Source organism: Trachypithecus francoisi, unplaced genomic scaffold, assembly GCF_009764315.1.
Source record: "Trachypithecus francoisi isolate TF-2019V2 unplaced genomic scaffold, Tfra_2.0 Lachesis_group12, whole genome shotgun sequence".
NCBI lineage: Eukaryota > Metazoa > Chordata > Mammalia > Primates > Cercopithecidae > Trachypithecus > Trachypithecus francoisi.
The window spans coordinates 75,895,402-75,908,119 of record NW_022681457.1 but is presented as its reverse complement, the minus strand read 5'-3'; the positions used below and the strand labels follow the sequence as shown (position 1 = coordinate 75,908,119).

At 43.3% G+C, this 12,718-nt stretch overlaps 1 protein-coding gene and 1 long non-coding RNA gene across 3 annotated transcripts in view; one reads left to right on the top strand and one right to left on the bottom strand.

Moving 5' to 3' along the window:
* The window catches only part of AGBL4 (ATP/GTP binding protein like 4), a 1,514,939-nt gene that overhangs the window by 13,323 nt on the left and 1,488,898 nt on the right, over nt 1-12,718 (bottom strand). For both annotated transcript variants that reach the window (XM_033226452.1, XM_033226454.1), the window contains exon 12: nt 5,583-5,679. In XM_033226452.1, coding sequence (XP_033082343.1) covers nt 5,583-5,679 — 97 coding nt within the window. The remainder of the gene's footprint in view (nt 1-5,582; nt 5,680-12,718) is intronic.
* LOC117092619 overlaps nt 1-12,718 on the top strand; it is an 83,064-nt gene that overhangs the window by 59,122 nt on the left and 11,224 nt on the right. The gene's annotated exons all lie outside the window — the stretch shown is intronic.

The window sequence follows — 12,718 nt, the reverse complement described above, 5'->3', positions numbered from 1 at the left end:
AAGTTTGATGTGTATGCTTTTTCTCTATAATTCCTGAGCCAAGTGCAGGTCTGGTATGGGGTAAGTGCTTGAGGAATATTTGATGACTAGAAATGAACTTTCGGTCTTATCTTCACCATATCATTTACTCTAAACATTCTGGCCTTGTCATTGCTGTTGTGGGAAGTCAGGGACCCTGAACAGAGGGACCAGCTGAAGCCATGGCAGAAGAACATAAATTGTGAAGGTTTCATGGACATTTATTAGTTCCCCAAATTAATACTTTTATAATTTCTTATGCCTGTCTTTACTGCAATCTCTGACCATAAATTGTGAAGATTTCATGGACATTTATCACTTCTCCGATCAATATTCTTGTGACTTCCTATGCCTGTCTTTAATCTCTTAATCCCATCATCTTTGTAAGCAGCTGAGGATGTATGTTGCCTCAGGACCCTGTGATGATTGCGTTAACTGTACAAATTGTTTAGGCCCTAGATATCGGGGGAAGCCACCCCTAATAATTCAATGTGAGTCCTTTTCTGCTTTCCCTAAGTGTCAGCCAGTCTGAGAAATAAAGGGAAAGAGTACAAAAGAGAGAAATTTTAAAGCTGGGTGTCCGAGGGAGACATCACGTCAGCAGGTTCCGTGATGCCCCCCAAGCCACAAAACCAACAAGTTTTTATTAGTGATTTTCAAAAGGGGAGAGAGTGTACGAATAGGGTGTGGGTCACAGAGATCACATGCTTCACAAGGTAATAAAATATCACAAGGCAAATGGAGGCAGGGTGAGATCACAGGACCGGGGCAAAATTAAAATTGCTAATGAAGTTTCGGGCACGCATTGTCATTGATAACATCTTATCAGGAGACAGGGTTTGAGAGCAGACAATCAGTCTGACCAAAATTTATTAGGCGAGAATTTCCTCATCCTAATAGGCCTGGGAGTGCTACTGGGAGACCAGGGCTTATTTCATCCCTTATCTACAACCATAAAAGACAGACATTCTCAGAGTGGTCATTTTAGAGACCTACCCCTAGGAATGCATTCTCTTTCTCAGGGATGTTCCTTGCTGAGAAAAAGAATTCAGCAATATATCTCCTATTTGCTTTTGAAAGAAGAGAAATATGGCTCTGTTCCACCCAGCTCCCAGGCAGCCAGACTTAATGGTTAGCTCCCTTGTTCCCTGAACATCACTGTTATCCTGTTCTTTTTTCAAGGTGCCCAGATTTCATATTGTTTAAACAATTTGTGCGGTTAATGCAATCATCACAGGGTCCTGAGGTGACATACATCCTCAGCTTATGAAGATGATGGGATTAAGAGATTAAAGTAAAGACAGGCATAGGAAATCACAAGAATATTGATTGGGGAAGTGATAAATGTCCATAAAATCTTCACAATTTATGGTCAGAGATTGCAGTAAAGACAGGCATACGAAATTATAAAAGCATTGATTTGGGGAACTAATAAATGTCCATGAAATCTTCACAATTTATGTTCTTCTGCCATGGTTTCAGCTGGTCCCTCCATTCAGGGTCCCTGACTTCCTACAACACGTTGCCTTGGAATGTGTCTTGTTAGGTCCTGCTTCTGGCTGTTCTCTACTCTATTCCCCAACATGGAATACCCTCTCTCCCCTTTCTATTTCATCAGTCAAAATTCCACATGTCTGTTAAAGCCAAGTTCAAGTGCCACTTCCTCTCTGAAGCTTTCTTGGGACATGCCTGCCTGCTACAAAATACTTGCCAGATTTTGTAGGAGAGGAACTTCTGCTTGGGTCTAACTTTTCTTTAGTGTGAAGGGGTCAAAGTGGATAATTCTAGGGGCTTTCTCAGTTCTACCACAGCTCAATAGCACTCATGAATTATTTAGAATTTAATCTATGCTAGGCCCTGCACCATGCACTAAGGATACAGAAGTAAGTAAGACTGAAGACACTGAAGCTAGCAGAGAAGCCAGACATGCATAGAAGCCATGACAATACACCACAGGACACACCATGCTAGAGGTATGTACAAAACACAGTTAGGAGCTCAGCAGAGAGGAAGCAGCTCTATCTCAGGTGGAGAACACAGACAAGGAAACAGAAGGTGTGATATTTGAACTGAGTTTTGAATGATAATTAGGAGCTCACCATCTACAAGCAGAAAGGGAGCTCATTCCAGCAAGAGGAAAAAGGATGTACAGAGACATGAAGGCAAGAAAACAGCTAATTTGTTTGGGCTGAAGCATAAGGCACAAGGTGATAGAAATCAGGTGGGATAGACAGGGTGCTCACGGGGGTGGAGGGGTGGTAGAAAGTAGGAAATGAAGTTTAAAATGTAGGCCAAGGTCTTGAATAGCAAGAAGAGTTGAAACATTACCCTAAAAGTAATGGGGAGCCATGGGAGGTTTTTGAGAGAAGGCATAATCTGATACATAGTTGAGTACTTATACACTTTTCAGTATTGTTTGTTATCTTTATATTTGTACTTGCCTTCATCCTCCACAAATCTGAGCTCACAATGGGCAGGGACTATTTATAATCCTCTAGCAGTTGGCACGAGGACTGGCACATAGTGGGCTCCAGTATGTTGAGGAGCTGATAAGCCCCCTTACACACACATACAGCCATCATAACCTCTCCCTGGAGCCAGCCCCCCCAGCCTGTGAATGAGCCTGAGTCCACCTCTTGCTCAGAGGCCACACTCATGCTCTGTTTACCTACAGAAGCACACCTGCCCTGTTCCTTCTTCCTGTCTGATTTTATCCTCTTTGCTGGAGCAGTTTGGGCTTACGACTGTACCACTGTGTGCGAAACAAAATGTGGGGCCTCAGCTTTGGTCATCAATGCCATGCCCCTGAGCCTGAGCTCTTGTGCCCACATTGCTGCCCCTCCTGAGGGACCCTATCTGAAGGGTGGCCCAGTATCCAATGATGCTGGCAGGCTTCCGCCAGCATGTGAGCAGAAAGTGACATATTGTAATTATCCATGGAGATGGGAGAAAACAAAGATTAATGTTGAGTCAAAACATGTAATTTTCCTTTGAAGCCAGAACTGCTCTTTCACTTAAGCTATTTGATGCTTGGGTGGAAAATAATACAAAAAAGGGGAAGTATTTAAAACCCAAATTAGAGCTCAGAGTCTTGTACCCTGCTGGGAATTCATTTTTAAAGGATTACTGACCAATCTAGAGCTAAGTGGTACTTACAGTTTGATGAGGCAGAGGTGTGTGCATAGGGAGGAGGTTATTAATTTTTTTCTTAATTTAAGGGTGGGTGCATTTAGCTCAAGTCCTCAAAACTCTGAACTCATAAGGAAGGAGCTCTCTAGATCTTTTCTGAAGAGGGCTCCAAAGCTCAAGGCAAGGAAGTGCCATGAACAGTTAAACTCTGGGCCCTGAGATCTCCCCTGTGTCCTTTAGATCTGTGTCAGGGTTCCATCCTCTCCCATCTCCAGGAACTCTTCACTGGTAGACACTGAACACACTGCACTGCAGGGTGAGGGCCTGTGCTCCAGTCCCGGCTCTGACCACATGACTTTTACCAGCTCCTTCTGCTCCCTAAGCCCCCATGTTCTCATCTGTATCATAAAGAGAGACTAGAGGATCACTAAGGTCTCCTTGAGTGTCAGCACCATTTCATTGGTATATGACAATGCAACATGCAAGAAAAAAATGATTAAGGATGAAGATAATTTTATTTAGGCAGAGGACCTGAAAGAGACAATCCCCAAATTAACTTGTAAATGAGATTCTAAGAATTCTTTTGAGTTTCATAAAGCTTTAAATGTTTAAGAACTTTAAACAATCAAGAATGACTTCTAAGAATGAACTGAGCACCTTCCTCTAGAGGTGAACTCCTCAGAGGTAGGGGTCATACTTTAATCAGCCAATCATCCCAGCACTTCTTTCCTGTCAGGAGCCTGGTATAAAGTGTTGCTTTTCCTGAGTGAATGAATGAATGTATACATGCATGTATGCACAATGCAGGACAGGCACTTCAGGGGCACAAGAAATAGACGTGATTCTCCTGCAAGAGTTTCTAATATGCCATGCATGATGGGGGCGGGGGCACAAAGACCGCAGATGATTTAGAAACAATCTGAGACAGGGTATCAGAATATCTTGTCATGAAGACGCTATGACATGGAGCTCAGAGATGTATGACTCATAGCATTGTGGAACATAGGCCCTGAGACATCACCCAACCAAACAAGTCAAAGGACTTGCCCTAGGTTTTGATGAGCTGGTTGAAAATCTGGGACTGGAGGACATGAAAACATTTATTGAGCATCTACCAGCTGCTGGGCACTGTGCTAAGCTTGTATCCATTCTACAAAACCATATTTAGATGTCATTGTTATTAGCCCCATTCATAGGTAAGCAGAGAAAAGCTTCAAGAGGCCAAGAAACTTGCCTAAGATCCTATAACTCACATAAGTCCGAGACAGAATTTGAATCCATGCTGACGAACTTCTACTTGAGGTGAACCTTAGCTAGACTTCAATTTGGCTTTCAAATAATAAAAGCCTAGGATCAAACCCTGGCTCTCCCAAAAACTCTTTGTCCTCGGGCATCTGACATCTTCTCATTGTCTTTCTGAGTCTCCTTTTCCTTATTTGTAAGATGGGGAATATAATGTCTATGAGGAATAAATAATACAATGTACACAAAGTACTCTGTACAATAAGTAACAGTGATTTATATTGTTTTTATTAATAACAGGGTAGGGAGGAAGGTGCATCAGTAAAAAGGCCCTGAGGCATCCACATACATGAGCAAGGTCATGGCAAAGGTCAGTGGAAAGAATGGTCTGGCAGGAGCCAGGAGTTGGGCATTGTCATGTCCTTCAAGTAGGATGGACCACTGAGGGAGTGGGAAGTGAGTCTAAGAGGTGGGGCAGGGCCAGTACATTCCAGATGCCATGTGATGTCACTGTCCTTATGCTAGCTGGGTTCACAGCCAGTAGTCATGGAAGTGCCCAGTGCTTCAGGCTCTGGCCAAGTCCTCAGACAGGATGGAGGCTCACCTCCTGACCTTCTCTCCTCCATGGCCCTGCAAGTTGGCCCCAGAAGAGGACCCAAGGTAGAACTTCTCAAGAGTGTGTCCTCTCCAGCCCAAACCTTTATATCTTGAGGGAAGGAGACTATCATGTACTGATAGCACTGTGCTGGGTGCTTTAACACATATCTCATAATAATCATGTATGTGAGGACTGCTGTCCTCACTTTATAGACGAGGAAACTGAAGGATCAGAGAAATTCATATAGGAACCTCAGAGGATGAGGTATCAGGAGAGGTAGTGCATAGAAACACCCAAATTAATTTAGAACAATGACTGAACCCAGCTCCCCAGCAAGCCCCATCCCTGTGGATTCCCAAGTTAGAACCAGGAATGTGACCTTGCCCTCACTGTCTGACCTCTTAATGATACTTTCTTTATGCTCGGGAAATATGCTCTTATGCCCCATAAAATCTCTGTGGCAGGGCCAGGATTATCTTTCCTGCTGCACAGATGGGATGCTGAGTGTCAGCAAGAGGCTAAGTAAGGGAAGTTGCCCCTGAATACAGCCAGTGGAGCAGAACTCAAGCCCAAACCTCTCTGCTCTGCCACTTACCGCAGTCTCGGCATGGGAATTGCCACCTTTTCAACCATGGGATTCAGCCGATAATAGTCCAAAAAGGTTCGTGCCACGTTCCGCCCCAGCTTCATATCTGCAGGTGTGTGCGTTAAGGAGCAACTTTGAAAAGAGATTGAGACAGAGTGAAAAGAGGACTACTAATAAAAATATTAACAGTAATGAAAACAGTTACACCACTCATTGTGCTAAGCTTTTTGTATGTGCTCTCTTTTTTGATCCTTGAAAAACCTTAAATGATAATCACTCTTATTATCCTAATTTTATAGATAAGAAAACTGAGGTGCATCGCAGTGAAGTAATTTGCCTAAGGTCACAAAACTGGGAAAAGAAGGAGCCAGGATATGAGTCTAGGCAGTCTTACCCCAAAGCCTGTGCTCATAGCTTTCAGGGTATAGCCCTTTGGAAATCACTGGGCTGCTCTGGTCTAGCCTCAGGTGGCTCAGGATGGAGCCAGGTAAGCAAAAACTCCAAGGGCAAGAGACATTTGTTGTATATAGACCAGTGCCTGCTTGACCCTTAGGGCTCAGGCATCAATGGTAAAACCCTGTGACCCTAAATCATGTTCCCACTGCACCTTGAAATTCCTCCAACAATGAATCTTTCTGGTAACGATTTGTGATGGTAAAAGCACAAACTTCTTGGGGAAGGGTCAATTTCATATTGACCATTAACACCTTAATATGAATGAGTACAACAATCATTATTCAACAACAGAATATCTTCTCTGTGCATTATAGCTCACATCTCTGGGCTTCATACATGTTATTTCCTCCGCTGAAGTTCCTCCCTACCCGCTCCTGCCTTCTCCTCAGCTAATTCATACCCCTTACTTCTCTAATGAGGTGATCTCTTTATTAGAGCCCTCCAGGATATTCTTCTCTCTTCCCAGAACTGTGATTGGTGCCCTTGTCCCACATTTTCATGACTCCTGAGCTGGCTTCTTACAAAGCACTTATCACTTATCTCACAGCATGGGAATTATGTGTTTACTCAGCTTAATCCTTAGCCATTCCTTCTCCCTCATCTCTTAGCTCTGAACATCCAAGCTGTCACTAACCCTTCTCCAAGACACCTCCCATCTCTTGAATGTTTTCACTTCTTTCCACCCCCCTAGAATAGGCCAGCATCATCTCTCTCCTAGATTGCTGTCATCCTGTCCTAACTAGTTTCCCTGCCACAGAATTGCCCCCCTCTGGTCCATTTTCTACAGTGCAGCCAGGGGGATTCTGCAATGCAGCTCTGAGTATGTCACTCAGCTGAGTAAAACCCTTCAGTGGTTCTCAGCTGCCTTCAAAGTCCAAATCTCTGAGCATGATTTACAGTACTGTTCATAGTCAGGTCCCTGATTATTTTCTCAACATTATGCTTGCTACCTCCCACCTACTCCCCTTGCCCTTCACATTCCAGAAACACTGAGCTTCTTCTGCCTCCAGGCCTGTGCCCCATACATGCCATGTTTCCAGACCACTCTTCCTCCCTTCACGTGCCTTCCAGGGCCCACTCCTTCTCAGCTTCAAGAACTCAATTCAGTTGTCACTCTACTGGATAAGTCTTCCTTGGCTACCCTTGCTGGGACAGGAGTCTCTCCTAGGTTTTCCCACAACCTCTTCTTCCTAGCCTGCACCAACCAGAGCACTAATCATACTGTATTTTACCTGTCTCTTCTTTTCAATAGCCCCTTTTAGTGGGCAAGCTCTATGAGGCAGAGGTCATATCTGTCTTATTCATCACCTAAATACCCATGTACTCATCTGACAATAAGTATGAAATATATATTTGTTGAATTAACAAATCATAGCTGGCTGGGTGCGGTGGCTCATGCCTGTAATCTCAGCACTTTGGGAGGCTGAAGTGGGTGGATCACCTGAGGTAACCTGACCAACATGGCGAAATCCCATCTCTACTAAATACAAAATTAGCTGGGTGTGGTGGCGCATGCCTGTAATCCCAGCTACTGGGGAGGCTGAGGCAGGAGACTCGCTTGACCTAAGAGGCGGAGGTTGCAGTGAGCCAAGATTGCACTCCAGCCTGGGCAACAAGAGTGAAACTCCATCTCCAAAAACAATAAAAACAAACAAACAAATAAATAAATAATAGCTAATACTCATATAATGTTTAATATGTGCTAGGCAATCTTTTTTTAAAATATACTTTAAGTTCTGGGATATACATGCAGAATGTGCAAGTTTGTTACATAGGTATACACGTGCCACGGTGGTTTGCTGCGCCCATCAACCCATCATCTGCATTAGGTATTTCTCCTAATGCTACCCTTCCCCAGCCCTCAACCCCCTCTCTGGCCCCCGTGTGTGTTGTTCTCCTCCCTGTGTCCATGTGTTCTCATTGTTCAACTCCCACTTGTGAGCGAGAACATGTGGTGTTTGCTTTTCTGTCTCTGTGTTAGTTTGCTGAGAATGATGGTTCCAGTTTCATCCATGTCCCTGCAAAGGACATTAACTCATTCTTTTTTATGTCTGCATAGTATTCCATGGTGTATATGTGCCACATTTGCTTTATCCAGTCTATCATTGATGGGCATTTGGGTTGGTTCCAAGTCTTTTCTATTGTGAATAGTGCTACAATAAACATACATGTGTGTGTGTCTTTATAGTAGAATGATTTATAGTCCTTTGGGTATATACCCAGTAATACAATTGCTGGATCAAATGGTATTTCTAGTTCTAGATCCTTGAGGAATTGCCCCACTGTCTTCCACAATGGTTGTAATTTACACTCCCACCAACAGTGTAAAAGTGCTCCTGTTTCTTCACATCCTCTCCACCATCTGTTGTTTCCTGACTTTTTAATTACCGCCATTCTAACTGGCGTGAGATGGCATCTCATTGTGGTTTCGATTTGTGTTTCTCTAATGACCAGTGATGATGAGCTTTTTTTCATATGTTTGTTGGCCGCGTAAATTTCTTCTTTTGACAAGTGTCTGTTCATATCCTTTGCTCACTTTTTGATGGGGTTGTTTGTTTTTTTTCTTGTAAATTTGTTTAAGTTCCTTGTAGATTCTGGATATTAGCCCTTTGTCAGATGGAGAGATTGCAAAAATGTTCTTCCATTCTATAGGTTGTCTGTTCACTCTGATGGTAGTTTCTTTTGCTCTGCAGAAGCTCTTTAGTTTAATTAGATTCCATTTGTCAATTTTGGCTTTTGTTGCCATTGCTTTTGGTGTTTCAGTCACGAAGTCTTTGGTGCTGTGCAATCTTTTAAGTGCCTTATGTATATTGACTCATTCAATTCTCACAATAACCCAATGAATTAGGTATATTATTCCCACTTTTCAGAGAAGATAAGTGATTTCCCAAAATGTTGGACACCTAATGAAGAGCTGGGACTGAAAATGAGTACTCTGGCTGCATGTGTTTATCTTCCTTCCCAAACTACCTCTCCAGCACCTGCACCATTCCATATTCACTTCTGTGTCTCTCTTGCCTAACACATGGTAGGGTACCCTCCACCTACTGAGAAACAAGACTCACATCCCTGACTCAGGTGAGGGGGGCATGCAGGGTAATACGTAGAGGAGGAGGAACCTGAGGTTGGTCCTAGGGGATCAGTGAAGAAGGACCATTCTTGGCTGGTCTATAAAGGCAGGACAACTGAAGGGGTATTTCGGGGAGAAAACACAGAGTGAGCAACAGTGCAGAAATGATTTACCATGCATCCATCTATCCATCCATCCATCCAACAAGCATATTTGGAAGCCTCCAGTGTGTCAGGGCTTGTGTGAGAGGAGTGTTTGGTGGGAGGGGTCTTGGTAGGTCACAGTGAAAAGGACAAAGTGGAGTGGGAAGAAAATATGCAGTTGCTTGCATTTGCAGGACTGTTGGGCAGTTGCCACAGGCCTTCCTTCAGTGCTGTCTGGGGCTGGGCCAGGTCTTCTGGGCCATTACTCCATCCAGGACCATGGAGATAGACAAGTGTTTGAGAAATAGGCAAGTGAGTTCTCAGTGAGTTCTTCTTCAAGAAGTCCCCAAGCTGGGGTTGGACATGGCCTAGAACATGAAACCTAGCGTTTACAGAGCACCTACTATGTGCCAGGCACTGCACTGGCTGCTTTGCCTAAAAGTGCATTTTAATTTTCAAAACAATCCAGTAATGAAGGCTATTTTATCTCTTTTTTGCTATGGGAGGTTAAGGAATTTGTCCAAGGCCACATAACTGGTAATGGCACTGTCAGGACTCAAACCTAGGCAGGTTTGACTCCAGAACCATGAGCTTTCCACTATCCTGGCCCATTTCCTGATTTGAAGACACCTTTTCTGTCAAAGCCTGAGTCATCCCAGGCCAGTGCCTGATGGGAGAAGGAAAAACACCAGACAAGCTGTTTATGACAGTGAAATGTACTGCAGGCTTGCTGGGCTCTGGGGCTGCCACCTGCTTTCTTCCTCTGGATGTGACTGACCTTCTCTGTCCTCTTGTCTAAAAAGTTCACAAGCTGGCATTGGGCATGACCTCTCTGAGCAGCAGACTCTGGAGGCCGTCTCACCCAGCTTTCACCCGGCCAGTCTCCAGCTGGCTGGAGGAAACCAAATCGTGGGTGTGTGCACCAGCAGTAAGAGCTACAGAGCACAGAGGAAAGCAGAGGTTCCTGTGGATTGAGCTAAAAGATTGCAGCAAACGTTTTTGAGGCAGATGTATTTAATCCAAATCCTGGCTCTGCCACATGCTGTGTATGGCAGATTGTATTTTCCAAAGATGCCTGCAAGAGTATCTCCAATCTCCCATGTTATTATAGTACATGACCTTGCCACTCCTTCCTCTGAGAGTATACCCTTCCCTTGAATTTGAATGGGCTTGGTACTTGTTTGTAAACAAAAAAATGGCAGAAGTGAGAGAGGTGAAATAGTGGGATTTCTGAGGCAAGGCCAGAAAAGGTGAAGTAACTTGTCCTTGCTCGCTGAAATTCTCAAGCTGGGGTCCTGAGCCTCCATGTGAGCAGTCTGACTGCCCTGAGACCCTGAGACTATAGAAAGAGAAGGGAGAGAGATTCCCAGCCAGCCTACAGCTCCTCCAGCACCCTACTGTTCCATCTCCAGCCATTGTCTGACTGCAACACACCACTCTGTAAGCTAGAACCAACCAGCTGAGGCCTCCTCAAATTTCTGACCCACAAAGAACATAGGAAAATAGCTATTGTTTTAAGCCGCTAAGTTTTGGGGAGATTTTCTAATGTAGAACTAGAGAACTAGAACACTGTGTGACCTTGCATGAGCCATTTCATTTTCCTGAGTTGCAGTTTCCTGCTCGCAGTGTTGTTAGGATGAAGAGTGTGACTGCACCTAGTTGATGAATAACATGGGGGTTGGATGAATGAATGAATGAATGAGGAAGAGAGAAACCTGATCCCTTTCTCACCAACCAATACTGAGAGCCAGACTTAAAGCAACTGTAGGAAGTAGCTTTGTAAATCAATCCTCTACAACTCTGCTAGGGAAAGGAGAAGGGCTGTTCCAGCAAAACGTGCCACTGTAAGGTATTGATCATTTTGGACAGGATCTGTTTAGAAACCAGTGTTTTAAAGATGGGCATTGTCTGGGACAACTCTCCTTCCCTTCCCCCTCTAACCCTATTACATATTCCCTAACCCTGAAAGTCTCACTCTAGATTATTTACTGCAGTGGCCCTGTTTGAGTCAAGAAATAGGACATGGGCAGGAGGAGAGGAGGGATTGATTGAACATTTTCAATTAAAACAAGCTGTCTTTGAACAAAGATTTAAAATCCAGGCAAGAGAGGCAATAATTCTCTTGGCTGGAATGCTTTCCACTGTATTGTAGAATTAAGAGATAAAAAATTGGGGGTGAAAACTCCCAACTATTCATTATAAACAAAAATCTCAAGATGGTCTGTAAGTTAAAAACTCATCATTTTCTGGTTCCTATGTAGGTCATTGATCTGTTTCTCAAAAATGGCAGGGTATAGCCAGCCACATGGGGAAGATGGAATCAAGACACTTAAAGCAATAAACCAGGAGAATTTAGCTGGGATTGTCCAAAACTTGGACTGATTCTGTGACTTTCATACAGAGCTCTTTTGAAAAAAAGGGCAGGTGTAAGTATCCCCAGCCTCCTATTTAATGGGATCCTTCAACAGGTAATGAAGGTTTGAACATTTACTGTTCATTCTCATTCATTCACTCATTCCTTCACGCATCCATTCAAATGTTTGTTGGGCTCCTCCCATGTATATACTGCTATGAAGAGGACAGGAATTGAGGTTAAAGGAAAATTAGACAAATACACTTTATAGCCTAGAGAAGGAAACTGACATGTTCCAGTTAACTATATTACCTGAGAGGCTGTTGCACTGTCATCTTCAGAAAAGCAGGAACTATTTTTTTTTAAAGTTTACTCCACAATGCATACAGTGTAGTTACTATCACCAATCCTCACCAAAGCCCTGCAAAGTCAAAGTACAATTCTACATATATTTCACAGATGACGACACTGAAAACAAGAGAGTTTGCATAACTAATTCAGTCTCATGGCGTGAATGTAACAAAGGTAGCATATGAACTTCAGTGTCTTCTAACAGTGTGCATATGTTGTTTCCTTTCTTGAGTGTAATCATAAATTCAAACACAAAATTCTGTGGATGTGTGGAAGGAGATTGAATTCCAAATGGAGGAATTGTGAAAAGCTTCATGGAGGTGCACATATAACAAAGATTTGAAGGACAAAGACAGGTCTTAAAGTGGGAGGAAGAGAAAGCCAAGTATCAGCAGAGAAATGGAGTGTGGCCAGGCACATGACCTGAAATAACACAGAAAAGGGTCTGAGGGCCCATGTAGCAAAACATGTAAAGTGGAATGTGATGCTGAAATATTAGGCTAGAGACAAGTGAGTGAAGGCTTTGAATGTCAAGTTAAGAAACTTAAACTTCTATTCTGTAGGCAATAAAAGCCAACGAACATATATGGGTTGTATTTGTCACTCATTTACTCAATGTATATTTACTGATCATCTACTATGTTTATTATGTTCAGGCTTTTTGGAAGTCTCAGGGTATACTATGGTTAAAAACAAAAGAAGACAAAACCAAGACAATGGTTAAGTCTAGAAGCAGAGACAAATAGCGAGGTAGTAAAACAAACAAACCATA